The 26,628-nt window shown below is 40.2% G+C and overlaps 1 protein-coding gene across 2 annotated transcripts in view; it reads left to right on the top strand.

The window, feature by feature from the left end:
* Window positions 1-26,628, top strand: part of Golga5 (golgin A5) — a 29,621-nt gene that overhangs the window by 1,847 nt on the left and 1,146 nt on the right. For both annotated transcript variants that reach the window (XM_031356299.1, XM_031356300.1), the window contains exons 2-12: window positions 1,179-1,748; window positions 3,880-4,104; window positions 5,197-5,416; window positions 5,814-5,937; window positions 7,901-8,104; window positions 13,306-13,476; window positions 15,901-16,029; window positions 18,727-18,825; window positions 21,151-21,376; window positions 23,499-23,604; window positions 25,479-25,542. In XM_031356299.1, coding sequence (XP_031212159.1) covers window positions 1,208-1,748; window positions 3,880-4,104; window positions 5,197-5,416; window positions 5,814-5,937; window positions 7,901-8,104; window positions 13,306-13,476; window positions 15,901-16,029; window positions 18,727-18,825; window positions 21,151-21,376; window positions 23,499-23,604; window positions 25,479-25,542 — 2,109 coding nt within the window. In that variant the 5' untranslated portion in view covers window positions 1,179-1,207. The remainder of the gene's footprint in view (window positions 1-1,178; window positions 1,749-3,879; window positions 4,105-5,196; window positions 5,417-5,813; window positions 5,938-7,900; window positions 8,105-13,305; window positions 13,477-15,900; window positions 16,030-18,726; window positions 18,826-21,150; window positions 21,377-23,498; window positions 23,605-25,478; window positions 25,543-26,628) is intronic.

Consider the following 26,628-nt stretch of genomic DNA (forward strand, 5'->3'; position numbering starts at 1 on the left):
TTTTTTTTCCAAGTTCAGCCCTTTGAAACAAATTTCAGAGGCTTTTTATTTGGTTGTACTGGAATTTTTACCAATCCTGTATGACACACATGAAAAAGTATCATAGGCCAGAGGGATTAACAGTAGAAAGTAATTTTTCTCACAGTTCTAAGTCCACAATGAAGGTATTGGTTTGACTTGTTTATATTATTATTTTACTTGTGTGTGCACTTGCAAGTGTGGGTGTATGTGTGGACAGAGGACAACTTTCCTGACGTTTCTGCCTCACTCCTCAGTAGATTGTGTGGTTCGAGTTCAGATTGTCGAGCTTCGGGGCTAGGGCTTTTACCTCTCCAACTGTCTGAAGGCTGATTGCTGAGGGTTTTCTTTTGCCTTACAGATAGCTGTCTTCTCGTTTTTCACTCTCTTTATGACTATTTGTGTGCATATCTTTTAATAATAGACATCAGTTTAATTTAAATTATATCTTTAAAGACCCTGTTTCTATTAAGTGACATCCTGAAGTCTTTGGGTTTGGAGTTCAGTATGTGAATTTTGGGGAACACAGTACAGTCTGTAACATGTTTCTGCTATGTTAAGGTTTGCGCTGGGCAATGGTGGCGCACACCTTTAATCCCAGCACTTGGGAGGCAGAGGCAGGCGGATTTCTGAGTTCGAGGCCAGCCTGGTCTACAGAGTGAGTTCCAGGACAGCCAGAGCTATACAGAGAAACCCTGTCTTGAAAACAAAAACAAACAAACAAAAAAGATTTGCCCTTTGTTGATATAATAAGGAAAATAGTAGTAGTTGTAATAATGATAGTGGAAGCTAGTAGAGGGGTTTTCTGTATGCTAAGCTTCTCAGAAAGTGTTCCCCACATTATTTGATCTTAAAACCATTCTGAGCTACGTGTACTGATGAATCCCTGTAGCCACAAGTACTTGGAAAGTTCAGATAGGGAGTTGATTTGCTCACAGAAGCCTGGGTTGCACAGCACAGAACCATCACAGAAATACTTACAAAAACATTCTGTGAGGGGGTATACTTACTGTCCTCCATTTTCAAGATAAGGTTTCTCAGCTTCTAGTAGTAGTTTGTTCAAGGTTGTCTGTGTAGTATGAGGCAGGTTAGGATTTTAACCCAGGACTCTTTCCAGAAGACAGTGGTCAAATCGTGTTCTTTTTTTTTTACTTTTACAGGTTCATAGTAGGATTACTTCGCTATCATCATGTCTTGGTTTGCTGATCTTGCTGGAAGAGCCGAAGATCTTTTAAACCGAGTGGATCAGGGGGCTGCAACAGCTCTCAGAAAGGAGAATACCAGCAACATCTTTTATAGCAAAAATACTGACTATCCTGAACTTCACCAGCAAAACACAGATTCAACTTACCAGACTGGGCAGAAAGCTAACTATATTTCCTCAGCTGCTGATAACATCCGACATCAGAAAGCCACGATCATAGCTGGCACAGCAAATGTGAAAATCGGATCCAGGACAGTCGGGGATGCCTCCCATCCCACTGAACATGCATCTGTCCCTAGGCCTTCGTCCCAGTTTGTTCGAAGGAAAAAATCAGAGCCTGATGATGAGCTGCTATTTGATTTTCTTAACAGTTCCCAAAAAGAGCCCACTGGGAGAGTGGAAATCAAGAAAGAGAAGGGCAAAGCTCCCGTCTTTCCAAGTTCTCAGTCACCAGGTGTCAGTTCTGTCAACACCAGTGTAACCACCATCAAGGCCATGGAAGAAAACTCTGAGAGCCAAAGTCCTGGTACTTAATCAGTCTGTTTCTTTCATAATTAAGGAGATTGGATGTGCCCTCCTAAGTGAAGGTGTATGAATAGTGTTCTTCATCCCCTGTTATAGGATCTCTTCTGTAGGGATAAGAGAAGGACCTTTGCCAGTGTGTGGTGTAATCAAAAAACAACAGCATTGTCTACTTCTAGTCAATACTGTCTTAGAGTAGTGTTTCAAAGCTAGCCTGGTCTATAGAATGAGTTCCAGGATAACCCGGTCTACATAAAGAAACTCTGTCTTGAAAAAACAAAACAAAACAGAAATTAGTCTCTTTGACTAATTCTTCTCCAAAGAAGAATTGAAATCTTAATATAATTTTTATTTATATACTATGCTACAGTCTTTCTTTTACAAGCTTATTTATTGAATAACACAGATTTTTAAAAATTATGTGATAAGTGGTAAATATATTCTAAATTATGATCTTTCTTTGACTTTTTATTTAAACTTTTAATTATAAATAATAGATTTTCCTACTTTTATGATTTTTTAACTTTATAATATTGTGATCAGATGAAAAAAACCTTTTTTTTGAGACAGGGTTTCTCTGTGTAGCCTTGGCTGTCCTGGATCTCACTCTGTAGACCAGGCTGGCCTCGAACTCAGAAATCCGCCTGCCTCTGCCTCTCAAGTGCTGGGATTAAAGGCGTATGCCACTATCACCCGGTGAAAAAAACTTTTTTATTTGATCTAATGAAGATGTCAATATTTTAAAATATATATGTCTATTTTCTGGAGGTGTGTGGGTACATGTGCCACAGAAGCACATAGAGATCAAAGGACAGTTTGAGGGAGTTCTCTCCTCCTCCCATGTGGATTCTGGGACTTTAAGTCAGGTTGTGAGGCTTGTCAGCAAGCGCCGAGCCTCTGTCTGCCGATCCTCTTAGCTTGAGGACCCTGACTTTTCTGAGGGAAAGTCTTTCTTTACTTATTTATTTATTGATATTTGGAGACAAGATCTAGAACTTGTAATTGTTCTAATTCTTGTAATTGTAGCGAAGTGCTAGGATTACTAGTATTGGCCTGGGTCTCATTGTGATGCTAGTTTTGAGAAATATTCTGTCCCAGGCTGGCCTGGAACTCACAAGGTAGCCCAGGTTAACATCAGCCTCATGGTGATGTTTTTGCCTCAGACTCTAAGAGGTGGGACTATAGTGTACTACCACACCTGGCTTCTTGTGTTTTTAGTTTGCATTTACCCGATTACCAAAGACACTGAGGCACCATGTTATTACTTGTTTATCCAACCTTTTGGAAAATCCCTTTCTTCCTATGTAATTTTAAAAATAAGTAAATTGTGGAGCTAAACAAATAGCTCAGTGGTTAAGAGCACAGGCTGCCCTTTCAGAGGGCCTGGGTTTTGTTCACAACACCCACATGGCAGCTCACAACTGTCTGCAACCCCAGTTCCAGAGGATAAAGTCTCTTCTGGCTTCCCTTGGCACAGGGCATTTATGAAATGCACAGACATACATATACACAAAATATGTTTACACATTAAAAAATAAAAATAAGTTAAATGTGAATTTGCATCACATTTAGTTAAAAACAAGATAGATTTGAACTCCTGTGGTATCCGTTGGCAAGACGTTTTAGATTCAGTTTGGGTGTGACAGATTGCTATGACTTGTGGAATTAGTCTTCTCGGCTTGAACCTCACACCTTTCTGTTGTACCTTCTTAGTGTTTTCATTGCTAATACTTCTACCTTGCTTTTTTTTTCTGGAAACAAGAAAATTCAGAGTTTAAATTATCTCTGGCAGCCAGAGGCAGGTGGATCTCTGTGTGTTCGAAGTTAGCCTGGTCTACAAAGTGAGTTCCAGGCATCCAGGGCTGTTAAACAGAAAAACCCTGTCTCTAGAAAAAAAAAATCTTTGTCTTCTTCCCAGAAGTGTTTTATATTCTGTCCTCTCCTAGTGTGTCCAGATTTGAGGATCTTTGTAGATCTGTAGATTCCACTTGTGAGAATATATTTTCACTAGAAGGGTATCTGTTGAGAATTAATAGTATTTTTCTGGGGTCCAAACTATAGCAGTCTTCCAAAAACAAGTGACTGTTGCTTGCATAGTGACTGTTACTGTATGCAAGTGTGTTCTTGTCTTACAGACATGAACAGTTCTGATTCTGTGCCTGAAGTTCACAAGGAATCCTCAGAGGAAAGCACAGCGTCAGGTGCTACCAGCATGGAGCACAACTCTGCACCTAGTGATGGTAGCAGGTCACACGAGCTGTCCAATCTCCGACTGGAGAATCAGTTACTCAGGAATGAAGTCCAGTCTTTAAATCAGGAAATGGCCTCATTACTTCAGAGATCCAAAGAAACTCAAGAAGGTAGGACTTTAATGGGGCTTGTGAAATGTTATCTCCATGGAAATGTAGCATCTAAATTTAGAAATAGAGCCAGTTCTTCTATGAAAAAAAAAAGTTCTATTCTGAACTTTAAAGATTTATTTATTTGTTTATATTATGTATGAGTACACTGTAGCTATCTTCAGTCATAGCAGAAGTGGGCATCAGATCCCATTACAGATGGTTGTGAGCCACCCTGTGGTTCTGGGAATTGAACTCAGGACCTCTGGAAGAGCAGTTAATGCTCTTAACTGCTGAGCCATCTCTCCAGCCCTGTTCTGAACTTTAAAGGAGAACTATTTCATGAACCAAAGTCAAGGTATGTAAAGTGTTAGATACTAGCAGGCATGGTCAAAGTGTTGCCGCTCCAGGGACCATAAATGAACATGGAAACCAGTGTGAATAATGCCTTCCAGAAATGTGCAGGGGCTAATCTGTAAGTAGAAAACCCTCTAATTCTTCAGAAATGATGAATTTTTTAAAAAAGGTTGGAACTGGAGACATGGCTCAGCAGGTAAGAGAGAATTGACTGCTCTTCTTGAGTAGCTCAGTTCTGTTCCGAACACCCACATGGTAGGTCAAAACCATTTATAATTCTAATTCTAGGGGATCTGATGCCCTTTTCTGACCTCTAGGGGCATGTGGCATGCGTGTGGTGAATAAACATGCATGCAGACAAACTCCCATACACATTTAAATAAACAAATCTTTTAAAGAAATAACTTTGGGTCTGTAGTGTGGTATTGGCAGAAGGGGTATGAGTATGTGTGGCTGAGGAAAGAGGAAAGGGGCAGGAAATAGTTATCCTGGTTCCAGTGGGGCCAGTAAAAACAGTCCAATTGAACGGTAGGAAGTTTTATTTAGGCATGAAACAAGACCAGAGGAGCAAAATAAGTTATTAAAAACTGACTAGAAAATGTAGATATGAAATAGAATATTTCCTGAAACCCTGTGAAATTTGTTTCAAATTTTTAAAAATTGTTTTTGGGGGCAGACTACATATATCATTATCATTATGTATACCATGAAAAGATGTGTTGTTTTGCTTGACTTATGAAATTTTATTTTTTATAGAATTAAATAAGGCAAGAGTAAGAGTTGAAAAATGGAATGTTGACAATTCAAAGAGTGATCGAATAACTCGGGAACTACGAGCTCAAGTAGATGACCTCACTGAAGCAGTGGCAGCAAAGGATTCCCAGTTGGCTGTCCTCAAAGTGAGACTGCAGGAGGCTGACCAGGTGCTGAGTTCCCGCACAGAAGCACTGGAAGCCTTACAGAGTGAAAAGTCACGGTGGGTAATTCTGCTCATACAAAGAAGGCAAGCTGAGTGTATACGTATGCTAATGTTGTAGTGTTTTTCAACTTATGAATAATCATCTTCTTAGAAATTTACTAGAGGAAAGATTTCTTATAAAGTTGGAAATGTGAATGATTAAAATGGATTCACTTTTTTTGACCCTGGAGATACATGGTTAGCAAATTCTAAATTTAAGAGTATTTGAAAAGCATAGTGCCATCCATTATTTAGTATATGGTATGTACTTACATGTGGCCTAAAAATATTCTGTTAAGATGTCTTAGACCATCTTTGTTTGACTAATTTATAGATGCTCTAAGAATTATAGTGCCTGATTGCTTGTTCCCTGTGGGAATGCATTCTTTCATGTGATGCAATTTTATTTTTTTAGAATAATGCAGGATCACAATGAAGGTAGTAGCCTACAGAATCAAGCTCTGCAAACTCTTCAAGAGAGGCTGCATGAAGCTGATGCCACTCTGAAGAGAGAGCAAGAGAGCTACAAACAAATGCAGGTTAGAGGGGAGATACTGTGTGTGTTCTCTCAGTACAGAGGGTGGGAGGCATGCCTCTTCACTTCATAGCACCTCAAATCATCAGCAAAATTTTACTATGTATTTTGTCAAACCGAAACCTGGATGTTTGAAAAAATTATCTTAATCCTTGCTAAATTATTTTTATTTGAAAGAAAATTAAAATGGTTAATATTCATCAGAGCTGTGCATCTGTCAATAAATTTAGATATAACAATCATTGCTATTTCACTAAGTGGTACTTTGTGGCATCTTATTTTTATTTATTTAGTCTTATCTAGTTCTAGTTTAACCTAATTTATTTCCAGAGAAAATTAGGTTTTTCTTTTGTTTGTTTTTGTTTGTTTGTTTTTTCTTTAGAGACAGGGTTCCTTTGTGTAGCCTTGGCTATTCTGGAACTTGCTCTGTAGACCAGGCTGGCCTCAAACTCAGAGATCTGCCTGCCTCTGCTGAAACTAAAGGTATGTGTCACCATACCTTGTTTATAGCTCTACTTTTAAAGCTGTTTTTATGTGTAGTTTAGTCTTCAGAGTTACCTTTCTGAATCCAATGAAGGAGTTAGTGTTTGGGGGCTGCTTTGTTTTTGGTTTTATATTGTTTCTGAGACAGGGTCTCACCATATAGCCTTTGCTGTTCTGGAATTCATTTTATAGACCAGACTGGCATCATACTTGGAAATCTGTTTGCTCTGCCTCCTAGTGCTGGGGTCCAGGGCATACCCAGTTTAAGTGGTTTGTTTTTGTAAGACTCAAAGGTAATACCAATGAATAGTCAAGTTTGCAAATTCTTATTTTTTATTTATAAACATTCTAAAAAAAAAAATCTGAGGTACTTCTTTCTGGTCCTGGGGAATTTCTGATAAGGGGCAAATAACCTGTGTTTCAACACGTAATTCATATTTAAAGATATAAGATATTTTACATTCTCTTCTGTCTTCTGATACTTTTAAAACATTGTGTGCCTTACACTTATAGCATATTGCATTTTACACAGTCAGATATTGAAACTTTCTTCAAGGATATTTGGTCTGTGCTTAGATTCCTTAAAATTTACAAATGAACAAGAGTCTTATTACCTAAGTTGTTTTAAAAATATTCATAAGTTTTTCTAAGATCAGGCAGTTCTTCAAGAAGCTATACATAGAGACATAGGATTCTCATATGGTCTAACAGTTCTACTTTAGGTATCTGCCCCAGAGATTAAAAAATATGTGTTCACATAAAATTTTGTTGGTTGTGTGTAGAGCAATATTTGTATTCTGGGAAAGCTAGAAATACAAGTGGCATTTGCTGCTGGGATAAACAGGTTGTGGTATGTCCATACAAGGAAATCCTATTAAGGCCATAAAAATGTAATGAAGTGGAGTCTGGGGAGATCCTTTAGTAAGTTGTGTGCTCTGCCAGCACGAGGACCTGATTGGGATTCATGTGAAAAGGTGGACATAGTAGCACAAATCTGTGACCCCAGCTCTGGGTTAGCAGGAAGACAGGCAGCTCCCTGGAGCTTTCTAGCCATGGCGAGCTCCAGGTTCAGCGAAAGACTCTGTCTCAAAAGTAAATTAATTAAAACACAATAAAATATGGTCCTCACTAAGCTGCTGAGGGTTGCTTCACTTTGTGACAACTGTTCTTTTGCCTCAAACTCCTAAGTACTGAAGTGTACTTGTACTTGGCTCACCTGTCATCTCCTAGAAAACAGATCCCCACTACCAGAGTTGGAAATTACAGTTCATTAAACCTGGAAGAGACCTTGTAGAACCTTGAACAAACTCGTGGTTGACTTTAACGTATTGCTGTGCTCAGGAGCCACAACTTTATAGTTTTCTATTTTTTTCCTCCTCATTTTTAGTCAGAGCTAGTAAATTCCCTTAAGATATCTGAATTCATGGTTGTATGTATATTTCAAGTTAAATGAGAGAATACATATAATATAAAATTTACCACAGAGTGAGTTTGCTGCACGCCTTAACAAAATGGAAGTGGAACGTCAGAATTTGGCAGAAGCAGTTACTCTGGCAGAAAGAAAGTACTCTGAGGAGAAGAAGAAGGTTGATGAACTCCAGCAGCAAGTCAAACTACATAGGTCAAGCTTGGAGTCGGCTAAGCAGGAGTTAGTTGACTACAAGCAAAAAGCTACACGGATACTGCAGGTAAGCACGAGTGTACACTATGATGTGCCCTTGCTGAGAGATGCCAGCCCTCTACACACCGGGGCGTGTGTTAGCTGCATTGCCCTGCTGCACACTGAACTGTGACTAGGGTAGAAATTCTTGCTCTCACCACCACTTGCTTGGTAAGATCTTCATCTCTGATGACGCTATTGTTGCTAAGCAGCTATATTATGCTCCTTTGGTGGTTTCTGTAAAAACTGTAGTCACCAGTGTAGCCCTCAACATTTCATTAGAGAGAAAACATGTGCTTCCATTTATATTTAGGTTAGTCTGTCTGTCTGCATGGAGTCTGCTTGTTTCAATTTGAGTCGTTTCTTTGTTCTTTTAGTTTTGGTTTTTCGAGACAGGGTTTCTCTGTGTAGCCCTGGCTGTCCTGGAACTCATTCTGTATACCAGGCTGGCCTCAAACTCAGAAATCCACCTGCCTCTGCCTCCCAAGTGCTGGGATTAAAGGCGTGCGCCACCACTGCCCGGCTCCGTTTCTTTGTTGTTGTGTGCATGTGGTGGTCACTAGTGGAAGAATGAAGACTGGATTGGATTTTGCTTTTGTTTTGTTTTGCTTTGTTATAGCCCTTCTTCATTGAGCTGTCCCCTGTTTTGTCTCAATAGCAAATGTATCAGAATGCTTGGGGCTAGGCTGTCTTCTTTATTAAATACTTGTTCCCTTTGTCCCATCATATAATTTCTGTCTATCACATTTCTAAAATTATCTTCTCAAAAAGGTCTAGAATGGCATGAATTTATATTTGGCGTCATGTGTTAATGTTGTTTGCATACATTTTGACTTTGAAAACACAGTTGACTCTGTTATTCTCCCTCCATCTTGGAGAACTTGTCTTCTGTGCCACATACCACCCTGGCTCCTTTTTTGTCCTCCTGTCATTGTCTCCAGCTTTCTGGGTTCTTTTCCCAGGCTCCAAAGACTAAACGTGCCTTTAGGTCCTGTCCTAAACCCTCTTTCTTACCTTGTACTGATGTATGCTCGTTCTGCCTCTACCTGTCACCTCAGGAGACTTCAAGCATGTCTCTACTCACCTCCTGACCTCTGGTTCTTGCTGCTTGCTGTTTAGGTGTTGGAGGCTCAGCTCCTAAACCAGCTTCCTCATTGCTTTGCCCTGGTAAATATTACTCTAATAGTAAAGCGTGAACCCACACAGTCATTGACAAAACTTTAGGGTTTTTGTTTGTTTGTTTGTTTTAAGGGCACATCCAGCTTAGCAGAATTTTAAAAATCAAAATAATTAACAGGGTAAAGTCATTGATGCAATACAATGGGACTCCTGGAAGACAAAAAAAGCCTTTAAGTGCCCAGGGATGCCAGGGTTTGCTGCACTGAGCTGACACTATAAAGAGAACCTTGAAGGATGGGTATGAAGGCTCACACAAGGGTAGAGATTTCAGATAAGAAGCTGCCAGAGGCAGGAGTCCTGAGAGAACATGGTATGCCTGGGGAACTAGTGCTCATTGCTGGAGCATAACATATTAGAAATTAGATGATAGAGATAACACGTAGTGATGGGCTGGAATCAGATTATGGAGGCCCATGCTGGTTTTATCCTGTAGGTTAAGGGAGAGGTTCGACAGAAATTGAGTAGCAGTGTGAGATTTGAAATTAAGATGTGTAGCAGCAGTGAAGAACTTAGGCTAGAGCTGGACATTATCTTGTTCATTGTTGTATCCCAAAACAATACCCAGCACTCAAGAAATGTAATGCAGGAACAGGTGAGATCAGAGGCAGGTGGATGCTAACAGGTGACTGGAGGTTAGTGAAGTGAGGATGGCTAGTGGGGGTAGTTAAGAGGTAGAAGGTAGAATATTTGAGAAAGTTACATTGAAATTTTAATCCGAGAGAAAGGAAAGAAGTCAAATGGGATCTGGGATGACTATGGGTTTCTGCTTGCATATAAGCAAGTTGTATGTTGTTTCTTGTCCTCTGAAAGGGACAAATAGGAATGACATGTTAAGGTTGGAGGGTTATGACAAATTATGATGAGGTTGAGAAACTGATGTGACACTGAAGTGAATGTCAGGAAGGTAATTAGAAATTCAAGCCTGAAGCTCAGCAGAGAGGTATCGCATCAGCCATAGGAGATGGCAGCAAGAGTGCAAGTGAAGTTAATCAGGAGTAGCATGCAGTTTAAGAAGAGAAAGCCGGGGCTGGAGAGATGGCTCAGTGGTTAAGAGTGCTGACTGCTCTTCCAGAGGTCCTGAGTTCCAATCCCAGCAACCACATGGTGGCTCACAACCATCTGTAATGGGATCTGATGCCCTCTTCTGGTGTTAAGGGCTGGAGAGATGGCTCAGTGGTTAAGAGCGCTGACTGCTCTTCCAGAGGTCATGAGTTCAAATCCCAGCAACCACATGGTGGCTCACAACCACCAGTGATGAGATCTGACGCCCTCTTCTGGTGTGTCTGAAGATAGCTACAGTGTACTTACATATAATAAATAAATAAATTTTTTAAAAAAAGACTTAAATTGATTGTTGTTTTAAGGGTGTTGGACAGATGGCTCAGTTGTTAAGAGCACTGACTGTTCTTCCAAAGGTCGTGAGCTCAAATCCCAACAACCACATGATGGCTCACAACCATCCATAATGAGATCTGATGCCCTCTTGTGGAGTGTCTAAAGACAGCTACAGTGTACTTACATATAATAAATAAATAAATCTTTAAAAAAAAAAAAAAGAAGAGAAAGCCTCCGGGCAGTGGTGGCACACACCTTTAATCCCAGCACTTGGGAGGCAGAGGCAGGCGGATTTCTAAGGCCAATCTGGTCTACACAGAGAAAACCCTGTCTCAGAAAAGAGAGAGAAAGAGAGAGAGAGAGAGAGAGAGAGAGAGAGAAAGCCTCAACACAGAGAAATCAAAAAAAAAAAAAGAAGAAGAAGAGAAAGCCTATGGCTAATTACATAATTTTCAACATTAGCATTTACAAACTGGGCAAAGAAAACTCCCCAAAAAGAGTGGCCAGGATTTGGAGAACCAGGAACAAGCTGGGCCAGGGAAAAGGGTTAGGCAGCTTCTGTGACTTGATGAGGGCTAAATAGAATTCTTGGATTTGGCATATGGAATCCCTGGATTCTCAAAAAGAGGAGGTGAAGACCTAAAGGTACTGACAGCTTAACTGGCAACATAACGAAAGGCCATAGCTAGATGCAGATTTGAGGGTCTTATGATTGGAGAAGGAGGCAGTTTATCATCAGGGGCTTTGTTTCTGTATGGTGAGATGACACTTGTAAGCGAGCTGGGAATGATGCTCAGTGGAGAAGTGTGCTTAGCATGTGTGTGGCCCTGGGCTCAGTCTCTGGCAGTTTATAATGTTCAGTGTAGCAAATTTGAAAAAATAAAGTCTAAAGAAATGGAAATGCCTATAGTTCTGCCACTTAAAAAAGGAAAAATTCTTGGGCTGGAGAGATGGCTCAGCAGTTAAGAGCACTGACTGCTCTTCTAGAGGTTCTGAGTTTAATTCCCAGCAACCACATGGTGGTTCATAACCATCTGTAATAGGATCTGATGCCCTCTTGTGGTGTGTTTGAAGACAGCAACAGGGTACTCATATACATAAAAATAAATAAATCTTTAAAATGAAAAGGAAAAATTTTTTTGAAAGAGGAATAGCTAGCATTCTGTACTCAAGATGAAAGATTTGACTCTTACTGGTTGAGAACAGGAACTTTATACGTTGATCTTCATAAGATCATCTAAGAGCATCATAAGAGATTTATTGATCTCTTCTTTCTCCTCATCCTTCATGCCAGACATCCACAGAGTTTTCTGTAAAGGACCACATAATAAGTATTATATATTCTATGGGCTAAATGGTTGCCATTGTATAGTCTTTGGTTTTACCTCTTATAATCCATTTGAAATGTGAAAAGACATGTCTAGCTTTTGAGCTGTAAACTGCCTCCTACTCCAGTCATAAGACCCTCAAATCTGCATCTAGCTATGGCCTTTCGTTATGTTGCCAGTTAAACATAACAGAAAGTGGCCAGATAGGCCCATGGACCATGACTGCACACTTGCTACAACGCACTGCCTCATGAAATGCTCTTTGTCACAGCTCTTCCCTACTCACTGTCTGGTAATTTGATTTAGCCTACCAAGTCAAATGAAATCATTTGACCTCCTGATAAGTTGGTACCTGCCTGTTACTTTGGTACTTAGGACGCTGAATCAGAAGGACTTTGACCAGTTCAAGGCCAACCAGGACTACAGTGCAAGACTCCATCTCAAACAATACAAAAATAAATAAAATTTAGCTTGGCATCACCCACATGAACTCCCTGAGCTGCCTCCCATAGTGCTTTCCCACACACCACCATGCTTTTGTGATTTCTCTGTAGGTTTTAAATATGCTGTATTTCAGTGTCACTGGACATGCTTTCAGGTGAAGCCTGCTGTCCAGCTCAGAACTCTAACAATCTGACCAATTCCCCCTTGCGTGAGTTTATTGCTTTCTTCTGCTGCTGCTACTAATTTTCCATTTAGTTTGTGAAGCAGAGGGTGCTTTCCAGAGAGGAATGCTATCTTTATCTCACAGAGCTCTTAGTGCAGTGCCAAGTGCATTCATTATATGTGCTCCCTAAGCATAAGTTGGAGTATTATCGGGAAAAGAAGGATAAGAAGAAAAAATAAGAGGGAAATCTTATGAAACATTTGCAACTATAACATCATCATGGGAACTAAGGCCCAGGGACAGATTAGCAAGTATATCTTGCATTTTTATCCCTACAGCTTCAATAAGCTATGGATTCCCTCTGCGGATAAATGTCTGGGGGCTTTGTTTCTGTATAGTGAGATGACACTTGTAAGTGAGCTGGGAATGATGCTCAGTGGAGAACTGTGCTTAGCATGTGTGTGGCCCTGGCATGGGGGTGGGGGAAGGGAGAATAAATGAAATGAAGTAAAGTACAAACTAGGATCTGAATAGATGGTTCAGAAGTTAAGAGCACTGGTCACTCTTAGAGAGGCATTCCCAGTGCCCACCTGGTGGCTTACAGCCATCTGTACTAGGTTCCAGAGGATTCGATGTCCTCTTCTGACCTCTGTGGTAACCAGGCCTTTATGTGGTACACAGACATGCTTATAGGCAAAATACTTAAACAAGTATAATAAATAAATCTAAAAAATGTATGGTGATATCATCTTTGCTTAATTATACTCTGCTTCACAACAGTCTAAAGAAAAACTGATCAACAGCTTAAAGGAAGGCTCGAGTTTTGAAGGCCTAGATAGCAATACTGCTTGCAGCATGGAACTAGAAGAACTTCGGCATGAGAAGGAGATGCAGAAGGAGGAGCTCCAGAAGCTGATGGGCCAGATACATCAGCTGAGATCTGAGCTACAGGTAACATTCATTGTTTAGCATCCCAGACAACCATTTCCCCAGCTACATCAGTTTAAAGTCAGGTTATGATTCTGTATTTTAGGGGAGATTGAATTACTGAAACAATGTATTTCATTCTGCTAGAATGTTAATTACCATGTAGAAATCTTTCTACAGGAGGGGGTTTGTCTTTTGACTGACTGTAACTCCAAGGGGTAACAAATACTTGTGAAGTATGAACCATATGCTGCCATGTACTTAAGCCTAAATAAAGTTGCACCAGGAAACTGACAAGGATCTTAAATTCTACTACTTAAAAGTAAATTAGGTGGGGTTTTTCTATAAAACATTTCTATAAAATGTTTCTATAAAACATTTCTATAAACTGAAATGTTTCCTTATATTAGCATGGGTTCAGAAACAAATTACAGTTTTATGCGTAGTCTTATAATTGTGGTTTGTGTATAAGTGCCAGGTTTAATCTAAAAGTAACAATCTGGGGATGTGACTCAGTAATAGCTTGCTTGCTTAGCATTTGGGAGCCCTCAGTCCAATTCCCCTAGCACAAAACAATAAGTTGGACCATTTATTCCACATAAATAGGGGATCTTTGACACAGATATCATAGGGTAGAGTCTCTGGTGATAGATTAAATGCAGGGTAATGAACCTTCTAGTCTTTTTTCTTCTAAGTAGAATCATTTAAATTTTATAAATATATATGAATTACAAAGAATTTAGTCATGTCAAATTAGAAATTGTATAGATGCTAAAGTTACTCATTATCTGTCCAATCCTTTATAAAAAACAAGAACAACTTATAATATTTCATTCCAGCATCATAAATGACATTGACCCATTTTTTTTACCCCTGCTGAAGAAGTTTAGAAATCTGCACTAGATCTATACAAAGCATTACATCTAGTAAAGTAGAGAAGCTATTCGGGGAGCTGTGCAAGCCTGACGACCAGAACTCAGTCCCCAGAACCTACATAACAGTAGAAGGAAAGAGCTGACTCCACATCGTCCTCTTACCTACATACAAACACGGTGGCAGGCATGCCCTTCATCATTCATAGACATCATCATACCATCTTTTAATTAAAAATAGATATACATATCATATGTTAAAAAGTTGCTAGTAAGTTAAATTTACTAAGCACTTACTGCCACACACTAGACACCTGTCCTAACATTTTCTTCATTGTAGCCCTGAGAGGGAGGTGTTATTCTCTTTTTATCTTTGAAGAAATTTAGGCACAGAGAAGGAAAAAAAAGCTGATGAAGTGCTAGAGCAAGGACTAGAGCTCAGCTCTCAAGCACTTGCTCTTAGCCACTGTGGGCTCTGTCTGAAGAATTGGCCTGAGTGGGTGGAGTTGGAGTCAAAGGTTAATTTGCTACTCCATAAACTCCAAAGCTGGGAAAAATAATTTTTTTTTTTTGAGTCTACAAAAGTGTGTGAGTTTGGAGGATTGTGTTGTGGTCTCAGTTCAAGAGTTTGAAGAGATGCAAGATGAGTAAAGACAGTGCTTCAAAGGATGAGGTGCAGAAAATGTTGGCTCTCATCTCTCCTGCTGCATGAGCTGGTGGGTAACCTGTGTGGAGAAATGCAGGAACCTGGAGCTCTTTTCCTTGTACTTGGAAGATTTGTTTGTTTACTTTTGTTTCTTGAGACTGGTTTCTCTTATGTAGTCTTGACTGTCCTGGAACTTGAACTTTAGACCAAGCCGACCCTGAACTCACAGATGCACCTACTTCTGCCTCTCCAAGTGTTGGAATGAAAGGCACACACCACTACTTCTAACTTTCTTGTGAGTCTGAAAAAGTGTGATTAAGAAATATAGAAAGGTATGAAATTGGGTAGATAGAAGCAGCTCACACGCTAGCCTTAGTAATGTCAGGATAGGTATTCTCTCTGTGTACTGACGGATAGTGCACACACTGTTTACAGCCTACAGCAACAGAACTACTATAATGATGTTGCTTTTGGTAGTATTTGAAAGTGTTAACTTTTCTTTCTTTTTTTTTTAATTTATTCTATATATATGAGTATACTGCCACTGTCTTCAGACACATCAGAAGGAGGCATCGGATGCCCATTACAGATGGTTGTGAGCCACCATGTAGTTGCTGGGAATTGAACTCAGGACCTCTAGAAGAGCATCAGTGGTCTTAACTGCTGAGCCATCTAGAGGCATGAATCGCCTAGCAAACTACTGCTCAATCATAAGGCTAGGCAGGTTGTGGGCCAGGCAACTGGGGCATCCTGGTCATTCACTCACTGCTAGGCAAATTACATAGTAAAAGTATCTGACTTAATTCCTGTGATCCCTTATCCCTATGGAAGCTGCTGAGCCCAGTCTACCGGATGTGATGGTTGTTCAGTATATGTTGAACAGAGCCCTTTGGTTTTTGCTTTCACGTGCCTGTGTCTGGTTTTTCTTAGGACATGGAGGCTCAGCAGGTTAATGAAGCTGAATCTGCAAGAGAACAATTACAAGATCTGCAAGACCAGATAGCTAAGCAGAGAGCATCTAAGCAAGAGCTAGAGACGGAGCTGGACCGAATGAAACAAGTAAGGAGAGGGTACCTCCCAAGAAAGCTCGAAACACGGGCTCAGAGAATTAGTGTTAGGTGGGGAGCTTGCAGGGTCCTCTTTCCATTCCATCCTCTCTGGTGTAAGGTTTTGTTTGCTTGCTTGTTTGTTTTTTAATGTTTATCATTATTGTTTGTATGCATGATATTTGAGTATAGGCACATGCATGCTACTACGTATGTGCCACTGCTTGCTTGTAGAAGTCAAAGGACAACTTGGTACTGTTGATTCTCTCCTTCCATGTTTACATGGGTTCTGGATTTTGAACTCAGGTTGTCAGACTCAATGAAAGTGCCTTTACCAACTGATCCTTTTCTCTCTCACACTTTTTTGGGGGGTAGGTTGGAGGATCATGGTTTAAAGGCATATACCCTTGTTTGTTTTTTAAGATAGAGTCTTTCTATGTAGTACTGACTTTCTTGGAACTCTGTAGACCAGGCTAGCTTCAAATTCATAGATACTCACCTGGCTACTGCGGCCTCTGTCTCCCAATGCTGGGATTTGTTTGTTTGTTTGCTTGCTTGCTTTTTAAGTTTATTTATTTGTGAGGCTTGTGTGCGAGTATATGTATACAGGTGCAGGTACCTGTGCATCTTCACATGCTAGAGATTAGGTAGAGAGGCTCTACCATTTTTTAAAATTATTTATTTATTTATTTTAATATATTAGTGCTCTGCTACATGTACACCTACATGCCAGAAGAGAGCATCAGATCCCCCTAGAGATGGCTGTGGGCCACCATGTGGTTGCTAGGAATTGAACTCAGGACCTCTGGAAGAACAGCCAGAGCTCTTAACTGCTGAGCCATCTTACCATCCGCCTGTCTGTCTGTCTGTCTGTCTGTCTGTCTGTCTGTCTGTCTGTCTATCTATCTATCTATCTATCTATTGGTTACTTTGAAACAGGGTTTCGTTATGTAGCCCTGGCTGTCCTGGAACTCACTCTGTAGATCAGGCTGGCCTGGAATTCAGAGATCCACCTGCCTCTGCCTCCTGAGTGTTGGGATTAAAGGTTTGTGCCACCACTGCCTGGCCCTCTGTCACTTTCTACTTATTCTTTTGAGATGGCATCTTTTTCCTAAACATGGAGCTCTTATTGTCTCAGCTTAGCTAGAGCCAGCAAACCCTTGTGATCCTCCTGTCTCTGCCCTTATCCACTCAGAGGTGGGGCTACAGGACACCTGCCTTGTTAAATGGATGCTGGGAGCTGAACTCTAGTCCTCATAATTTTGCATAAAATATTCTTAACTGCTGATCCATCCCTCTAGCTCATGATTTTTTTGTTTTTGTTATTGTTGTTGTTTTGTATTATAACTGCCCAATACTATAAAATAAGTACAGAGTAAAACCCAGTGTCATCAGCTCAGAGCCCAGAATTTTTTCCACTTCATATGTCTATAGCCCATCTGTCTGTCAGGGTGTGTAACAAACACAAAGCTGTGCTCACTACATCTACTTTCCCTACTAGGAACACTTCTGGTGCCATGTTAGCTGTTTTCTGTTAGTTCCCCAAGCCAAATTATTTATATCAGTATATTGTAGTTTCTATATATGTATAGTCTATATATTGTTTCTGTATTAAAGCAGTGGATATTAAACACATTGTAGCCACATTTTCAGAGTAAGATTCTACATCTCATAGTAATGGCCACTGATTGTAATCATGTAAAATGACATAGTAATTACTACTGTTGTTAGCACTTGCTATCTTATTTCATACAGTAAAAAGTTGGTACCATTCAATTTATAGAAAATTATTCTTGTGATTCTTAGTGTATCACTCATAACATTTTTAATTTTGTGTATTTTAAATCTCTTTTATCTTTTCAAGTATATTTAAATTCTTTAAATGATTTTTTTTCATTAGGAGTTTTTATTATAGAAATTGTATTTAAAATTATTTTGTAAGTGTTAAGAGAAAAACCAAGCAAAGACCTTCAAGGCATGTGTATCACAGGCTGCTTTAGTTAATGTAATTATAAGATTAGCTGTCCTTTCAGAATTGCATTGCAGTTAATTCAAGGAGCTGTTTTGTATCAAAGGGCAGCAGTTTAATGTGATTGATAGAGGATAATACTCATTTATTATGGGAGATGTTTTCCTGTAACCTCTCTCAAATGCCATTTTTAAAATTATGAAGTAGAGGAACATGAGCTGACTGTAGCTGTAGACTACTTACTTATCTGAGATTCCAGATGTAGTATTTAATTTTAGGATTAAATGTGTTCCATATTGAGTAGTTTCAGCCTTGAATTTGTACAGACCTAGAACACAGAAGAAATCTGGTAAATCTTTACCAGACCATCAGCCTTGTACCCACTGAGCCTTTTATATTTTTAAAAAATTATTTATGAACATTATATTACTAACCACATCAATCTTTATTATAGATAGCAAATTTATTATTCTATAATAAATCTTACATTCATAAATGATGTCCCATTCTTCCTCATTGCTGTAAGGTAAGAATATTTTGTATTTTTCTAGTGATTTTTCCTAGTAGCAATGCTTACAACATCATGCTGAAGTATTGACTTTCCATCAAACCCATGCACATCCACGTGTGGTCCATGTGTGGTTGTGACATGAACTGAGTCCTCAGTATGAGTCTTGTGGGTTTGGGCTGTGGAGATGGCATAGAGCACACTCAGACTGATTTATTCACTCCTCACACTAGGAATTCCGTTACATGGAGGAAGATATGCATAGAACAAAGAACACTTTGCAAAGCAGGATTAAAGATCGAGAGGAAGAGATTCAAAAACTGAGGAATCAGGTAGGAATGGGGAAAATAGGTGATCTGAGGTGCTTCAGTAAGGCCTTCTCTTTCCATATCCTTCAGAATTATTGTGAGGTTTGTGGCTGCTGTAGATGTTTCGACATGTACCACTTGAATCTTCATTTACATACACTATGGCTTCCTTTTGTAGAAGTGTCTTGTAGCCACTTCATGTGAGGTTAGATTTATCTCCAAAACTTATGGCTTCTCACCCTAGTGTGTTCATGATTATCACATTCATGGTTTCTTTTTCCTATCAAAAATCTACTGATTGATCTTCATAATATCAATTAGTAGGACATCTATAAAGTAACTACACTTCTATTTTTTAAAATGTAAAATAATGGTACCTATATATGGTTTTCATTCTTTCAAGACTATATAATATGGGGCAATAAAAAAATAATTGTCCCTTTTGTAAAGTTTATTTATTTATTTATTTATTTTTGAGACAGTGTCTCATTTTCCAACCATAGCTGGTATGGAACTCATTGTATAGATTTGGCTGGTTTCAAACTCACAGAGATCTACCTGCCTCTGCCTCTTGCATACTGGGATTAAAGGCATGTACCAACATAACCAGCCTCAAAGATTGTTTTTGATGAGGCTAGGCCTAAGCTTATAAGAAATAGAAAGAAAGTATCAGATCCCCTTTATACAGTTTAGAAGAAAGATTTCTTAGAGGAGACACAAAAGGCCTAGTCATAGAAAAAACTATAAACTGAATTCATCAAACTTAAATTTCTGCTTCCCAAAAGGCAGTGCAGACATGAAAGGAGGACAGTCACAGACTTTTGGAAGAGGAGGCTCCCAACACCTCCTCTGCCCTCCTGGTGCTGTCTCAGACATGTCATACATGGCCAGCTCTGGAAAGCAAACAACCAGTATTCCTGTTGACGGAGGCTGCCATACAATTGTTGTTAGTGGACAGAAGGCTTGAATAGACCTTTCCCAAAGGGTCAGATGAGCTTGTAAGTGGGTGCTCGGGGTCACAGGGTGGGATGAGTCCCACTCCACTCCCAAGACAGAGGCTCAGCTTTGGGGTGAGAAAGAAGCCTGTGCTGTGGCCTACTACACAGCACTGGGGAAACTGGCTTTCCCTTCATTTTTTTTTTTTTTTTTAAATTGTATTTGTTTGTTTGTTTGTTTTTGAGACAAAGTCTTGCTGTTTAGTCGTGGGTGACCTTGAATGTACTATAATCTTTCTGCCTTGGCCTCCAAGTGCTAGGCTTACAGTCATGCACCACTACTTCTTACAGGCAGCTGGCTGTTTTTGGTGAGGTTATCATCCATTGTCCCTGTGACTCCAAGTGTATCCACAAAAATACTTTGAGTTCTGCATTTATTCATGAACAGTCCAAACTGAAAATAAACCAGATGTCCCTAGAGGTGAATGAGTAAACCAGTTGTGAACTGGTTTATACAGGATCTGGAGAGATAGTTCATTAATTAAGAGCACTGGCTGTTCATCCAGAAGACCTAGGATGCTTGATTCCTAGCATCTACATGGTGGCTCACAATTATCTGTAAGTCCAGTGCCAGGGAACCCTCTTCTGGCCTCCATGAGCACGTACATGCAGACAGAACACTCCTACACATGAAATTATAAAATAAAAACAAAAAGATAAACATCTATAGAGTAATGTGTTATTCTTCTAGGAAAGTTCACTCACTGGAAACTCAGGAGCAGGCAAAAGCAAACTCTGGTGCTAGAATTGAAAGGGGGTTGTGTATGATGATGGTAATGTTCTGTTCTGTCTGACATGGCTAAGGGATCAAAGAACATGGTCTTTAATGGGGCTACACTTCACAGTGCCATACTGTTGAACTGTGGATTTAGAATTGTGCTTACAAAATTTGAACCGTGGCCTGTAAACTTGACTGTGCCACTGTAGTAAGAATACTGTTTTCGGTGTATCTTCATAGTCACATGTATTCATGATACAAAACCAGAACAGAAGCCAAGCTTGATGGGCACCTGCCTGTAACTTCTCTACTTAGGAAGCTGAGGCAGGAGAGTCATGAATTGAAGGCCAGCCTGAGCTATGTAGTGAGTTTAAAGCTACAAAAGGAGACCATTTCATAACAGCAACAGCAAAGAAGTTAATACACAATACCAGTAATACTTGTATACAGTGTATTGTATGACTTTCAGGCAATATCCCCTTCTCTACCTGCTGGTGTGTGGTCTACTGATTTGGTTTAAGAATCACTTCTAGCCAGTGAAAAATATCATTATAAAGGTTTGAGGACCCAATTCATGTCTTTTCTATACCATCCAGCTTAGAGCCTGTGTACTGATTTAGTAAACTTACCCTTCAGCTTACCAACAAAACCTTAAGCAACAGCAGCCAGTCAGAGCTAGAAAGCCGGCTCCATCAGCTAACGGAAACACTCATCCAGAAGCAGACCATGCTGGAGAGCCTCAGCACAGAAAAGAATTCCCTGGTCTTCCAGCTGGAGCGCCTCGAGCAGCAGGTGCACTCTGCCTCCACGGGGGCCAGCAGCGGATCTTCCATTAACATGTCTGGAGTTGACAGTGGTGAAGGTAACCCTAGAAAGGACATAGTGCCAAAAACATGATCTTGAAAAATTACAGAAAGACTTTCTATTGAAGAGAAACTTCCTTTATTGATTCTTCTCCCAGTGTAAGACCTGGGTCCTGTGCCATTAGTAAAATCATCAGAAATATGTGTATTGAAGTAATATCTCACAACGTTAGACTTGGAGAAGAAAGCCTGAGATTGGGGAGCATGTTGGAATAATAAGATATTTGACAAGACAGAGACAAGGCAGGAATTCAGTAGCATAGAAATTTCAGGACAGTTAAAAGAAATGTGTTTTCATGATCCGTTAGTAAATGACTGTTAGTATTGAAGTCTTTATTAATTTTCATGTTTGTCCATATGCTTCAATTATGAGAGCAAAGTCTGTAGATTATTTTTTTTAGATTTATTTTATTTTATGTGTATGAGTACATTGTAGCTGTACAGATGGCCGTGAGCTATCGTGTGTGGCTGCTGGGAATTGAACTTAGGACCCCTGCCGGCCCCGCTCGCTCTGGCCCTGCTCGCTCTGGCGGAATTCACTGTAGCTGTCTTCAGACACACCAGTAGAGGGTGTCCGATCTCATCACAAGTAGTTGTGAGCCACCATGTGGTTGCTGGGATCCGAACCCAGGACCTTCAGAAGAGTAGTCAGTGCTCTTACCCGCTGAGTCATCTCACCAGCCCAAGTCTGTAGATTATTAAGATGCATATTCAAAAAGAGTATGTGAGCACCAATATCAATACGTCGGAGTTTTTAGCTTTAGAAACTCATAAAGCCTATACAAAATCACAGAGCAAATCTCTCAGGTCTTTGACTTTAACATTAATTTAAAAACAAAAAATTTAGAGAATGCCAGGTTTGGGGATCCATTGTAATTTAAGTAGGGTGGCCAATGGAAAATCCAGTTGCAAAGAGACAGATTATCAAAGTTCCAAAGAGTATGATAAGAAAGTAAATTGAGGAGATGTGGGAGAACAGTGTTCCAGTTAGTCAGAGTGCAAGTGGAAAGCCATGAGTGAGGCGTGTCCCTGGAAGGAGCGAGGCTGAGTAGTGCATCATGGATTCAAAAAGCTTGGAGGAAGCTGCAGAGACCTGCAGAAGGACGGACGTTAAGTAGGTAGGGGTCTGATGTGCACTGTGTTAGGATGTCTCTGGGTGACTTAGACTTGGGCTGGTGATGTGGTTCAGTGGTAACAGCATTTGCTAACATGTAAGTGACCTGGGTTTTTCCCCAAGTACTACAAACGAAACAAACAAGAAACCAGAAATCCCAGCGGGCTAAGAGTAGAAGCAGAAAGGTCAGGGTGCCTTTGCATTAATCCATGTAAGGGATGGTAGTTTTGATCAGAGAGGGATTAGTGGGGAGTGGAGGGATGTGAGAATTCACTTGAAAAGTGAGCTGACAGAACTTTCTGACAGATTGGATATAAAGCTTGAAAAAAAAGGAGTGAAAGATTTGGCCTGAGTAGATGCAAGGGTAGAGTTGTTATTTACTAGGATGGGAAAACACTAAGAGGGAGTTTGCCAGGGAGAGAAACTGGAATCATAGTTCTAAGTACATGAGCCGGGTGAGCCGGGTGAGCCGGGTGTCCTAATGGATCCAGGGGAAAGGAGTAAGCATCAGATGGTTGCAGTGGGTGGAGCCAGCATTTTCAGCATGCAGAAGCCACTGGCCTCTTTCAGAGCCAAAGCCCAGGAATGGTGACTCTTGCCAGCACCAGCTAGTGTAAAGTTTTTATTGTCTACTAATATCTTGTGGACATTGAAGCATTTTGTTTGGTTAATCTGTGTTACGGTTTGACACTGGGGATAGTGCTTAGAAACTTAGTCTTAAGAAATTCTTCATATAATCTGATACATTTTCAACTCTAGTTTTCTTAGAAAGTCAATTTTATTTTTATTTATTTACTTATTTATTCTTGGGGGGTATTTTCAAGACAGGGTTTCTCTGTATAGTCCTGGTTGTCCTGGAACTCACTCTGTAGACCAGGCTGGCCTCGAACTCAGAAATCCGCCTGCCTCTGCCTCCTAAGTGCTGGGATTAAAGGCGTACACCACCCTGCCCAGCCAGAAAGTCAATTTTAGTGTTACTAAATTAATCTGTTCTCTTATTTAAATAGGGACACGCCTGCGAAATGTTCCTGTTCTTTTTAATGACACAGAAACTAATCTGGCAGGGATGTACGGGAAGGTTCGCAAAGCTGCTAGCTCCATTGACCAATTTAGGTAAGCAGTGCCACTCAGTGGGAGTGATTGGCCCTCAACTAATGTCTTCCAGTTGGTACAGTCACCCTGAGCCCATTGGGCAGAGGTAATATTTAAAGCAGCAGTTCCCTTATTCCTTTTTGATACTCTCAGAGCTCTGTGACGTTGCCTTAGGTAGTCCTGCCAGTGGCTAAGCATTGTAAAAGTTGTTAATCCTGGCCATCTTTTCTCTAACAAACTCTACCAAGAAGCGGTCATTACTTAATTCTTTCCCCTTCCCCCCCCCCCCCCTTTTCCCCTCCTCACTCTCTCTCTCCTCCTTCTTCCCCCCTCTTTCCTCCCTCTCTCCTCTCTCTTTCCTTCTCTCTTTCTTCCCCCCACCCTCTCCAGAGACAGTTTCTCTCTGTAGCCTGGCCATCCTGGAACTCACTCTGTAGACTAAGCTAGCCTCAACTTCAGAGATCCACTTACCTCTTTCTCCCAGGTACTGGGATTAAAGACGTGTGCCACCATGGACGGCTGAAACTCATCATTCACTGAAAACAGTTCCAGCCTATATTAAAGAGACATAGACAGGAACATTGACCTCGTGAGGTCAAGACCAGCTTGAGCCACATAGTGAGATCATCTCAAAACTGTCTCATGAGAAGGTGTTCATGTGATGTCTCATCCCAGGACTTCACTGTGGATTTGAAGAAAAGATGCTACAACATAGAGCTGAATGTACTCCTTAGAACTTCTGTTTTACACATGTCCATAAGTAATATTTACAGTCTGTTTTAGATATTTGCATATAAAATTTTTATACAAGCATCTATAAAGAAAATATTTTAACAGTTTACTAGAGCTTTGATAAATTTCATACCTAAAAAAACTTTTTTTTTTTTTTTTTTTTTTGAGACAGGGTTTCTCTGTGTAGCCCTGGCTGTCCTGGAACTCACTCTCTAGACCAGGCTGGCCTTGAACTCAGAAATCCACCTGCCTCAGCCTCCCAAGTGCTGGGATTAAAGGCATGTGCCACCACTGCCCAGCCCCTAAAAAACTTCTAATATGTCAATTTTTCTCTGAATGTTTATAGTTAGACATGGTCTTAATGAATTGTGTGATAAGACTAATGTTTTCTTAGCCTTTCTGACTTAGAATAGAGCTGTGGTGTTAAAAAAGAAAAAAAGAAGAGGAGAAAGACAGGTCCTGAAACCACAAGACTTGAGTCACTGTCTGAGGTGCATGTATTCCGCATAGTACCTGTAGAGAACTTTCCTGCAGTGTAAATGTTAGTGGCAGTTAGAGGGAAAAGTGTGTTTGCATGCCTGCACACGCACACATAGCTTGATAAGAAAAAGCCTGCAAAGAGCTGTGAGTAGTGACGGAGGACATCACACTGCTCTGTCACATTCACTCATGTCTGCCTGAGTTCATTCATCCCCTTCCTCCCTTCCTCCCCTCCTTCCTTCCTTCCTTCCTTCCTTTAATCTTCTTCTGTCTTGTTTGTTTGTTTTGACTTGTTTTGAGACAGCTTTGTAACTCTGGCCTAGAATTCACTGTATAGTCCAGGCTAGCCGCATACACACAGAGATCAACCTGCCGGTACCACATCTGGCCTTGTCTCAGTTCCTATAGCTTAGTCCTCTGGAAAAGTGTGTCTGTGCAGAAACTTCTAGATTAACCATTTCCAAGAAAATGCTTGTGCTGAAGTCTTAATTGCTAACTCCAAATAATGATAGAAGTATTTTGTTCGCTGTGGCCTTTGTGTGTCACCACATTTTAAGTGATCGTGTGAGTCATTTTTCTGCGGTAGTCATACAAATAGTGTAAATGAGGTTATAAAAACATTGGATATTAGATCAGGAAGATTTGCTTTGAGTATAATTCCCTTTCTCTCATCGTTTGCACAGTATTCGCCTGGGAATTTTTCTCCGAAGATACCCCATAGCACGAGTGTTTGTAATTATCTATATGGTGAGTAATGAAGAAGTAATGCCACACTTGATTTCTGTCTGTTGTTTTAGCTGCTAATTTTATTCGTATTTTACCAATCAACTTTGAAAGAGAATACAGCTCATTTTTGACCATTAAGCTTTTCTTAAAATACTTTATAAGTTAGCATTTATTATGTTGAGAACATAAGTGCTCAGAGTTTCCTGCTGATAAAATTAGTTGTAATGTAGGTTAACAGTCACTTCCTTTTTTAAGCCTGTCTAATGACAAAAATACAGTATAGAACAGCTGGTTTAATGTTTATCTTAATGCTGTAAAGTTGATTTGATTATTTTCATGTGTTTTTACTTTATTTTTCTAGAAGGATCTTAAGGCCAGTGCATTTCTTCTGGGTTTTTAGTTGCAGAATCAGTTGCAGTAGTTTGTGTGTTGGTTTATGTGTGCTGTGCCTGAAAGCCCACTCACTATGCTGAGAGGGGATGTCTTTAAGAGGTTACGCTAAGGTTTAAAAAAGCCTATTAAAAAGACTATTTTTTAAAAAAATAAAAACTTACTTTTAAAGGAAATTTCTTTGTGTTCCACTAGAGGGAAGAGTTATTCCTCTAAATAAAAAGGTTTAAGAAAGGAGGATGAGTGGGGAGGAAGGAAAAAAGGAAGGATAGCAGAAAGGATTTAGGGTACACCCATGGGGACTCACAGACACCATGACAAGGTGTCTTAGAAGAATAACTTCTAAGTTGGGGGGGTTATTTTTTTGTTTTTTGGGGTTTTTTTGTTTGTTTGTTTTGTTTTTTGTTTTTTTTCTAGACGGGGCTTCTCTGTGCAGCCCTGGCTATCCTGGAACTCACTCTGTAGACCAGGCTGTCCTTGAATTTAGAAGTCCGCCTGCCTCTGCCTCCCAAGTGCTAGAATTAAAGGCGTGTGCCACCAGTGCCTGGCTTAAGAACAATGTTTAATTGGGGCTGGCTTACAGGTTCAGAGGTTTGGTCCATTATCATCAAGGTGGGAGCATGGCACCATCCAGGCAAACATGGTGTAGGAGGAGCTGGGAGTTCTACATCTTCATGTGAAGGCTGCTAGAAGACTGGTTTCCAGGAAGCTAAGACA

The sequence above is a fragment of the Mastomys coucha genome, unplaced genomic scaffold (genome assembly GCF_008632895.1).
Source record: "Mastomys coucha isolate ucsf_1 unplaced genomic scaffold, UCSF_Mcou_1 pScaffold6, whole genome shotgun sequence".
Classification (NCBI taxonomy): Eukaryota; Metazoa; Chordata; class Mammalia; order Rodentia; family Muridae; genus Mastomys; species Mastomys coucha.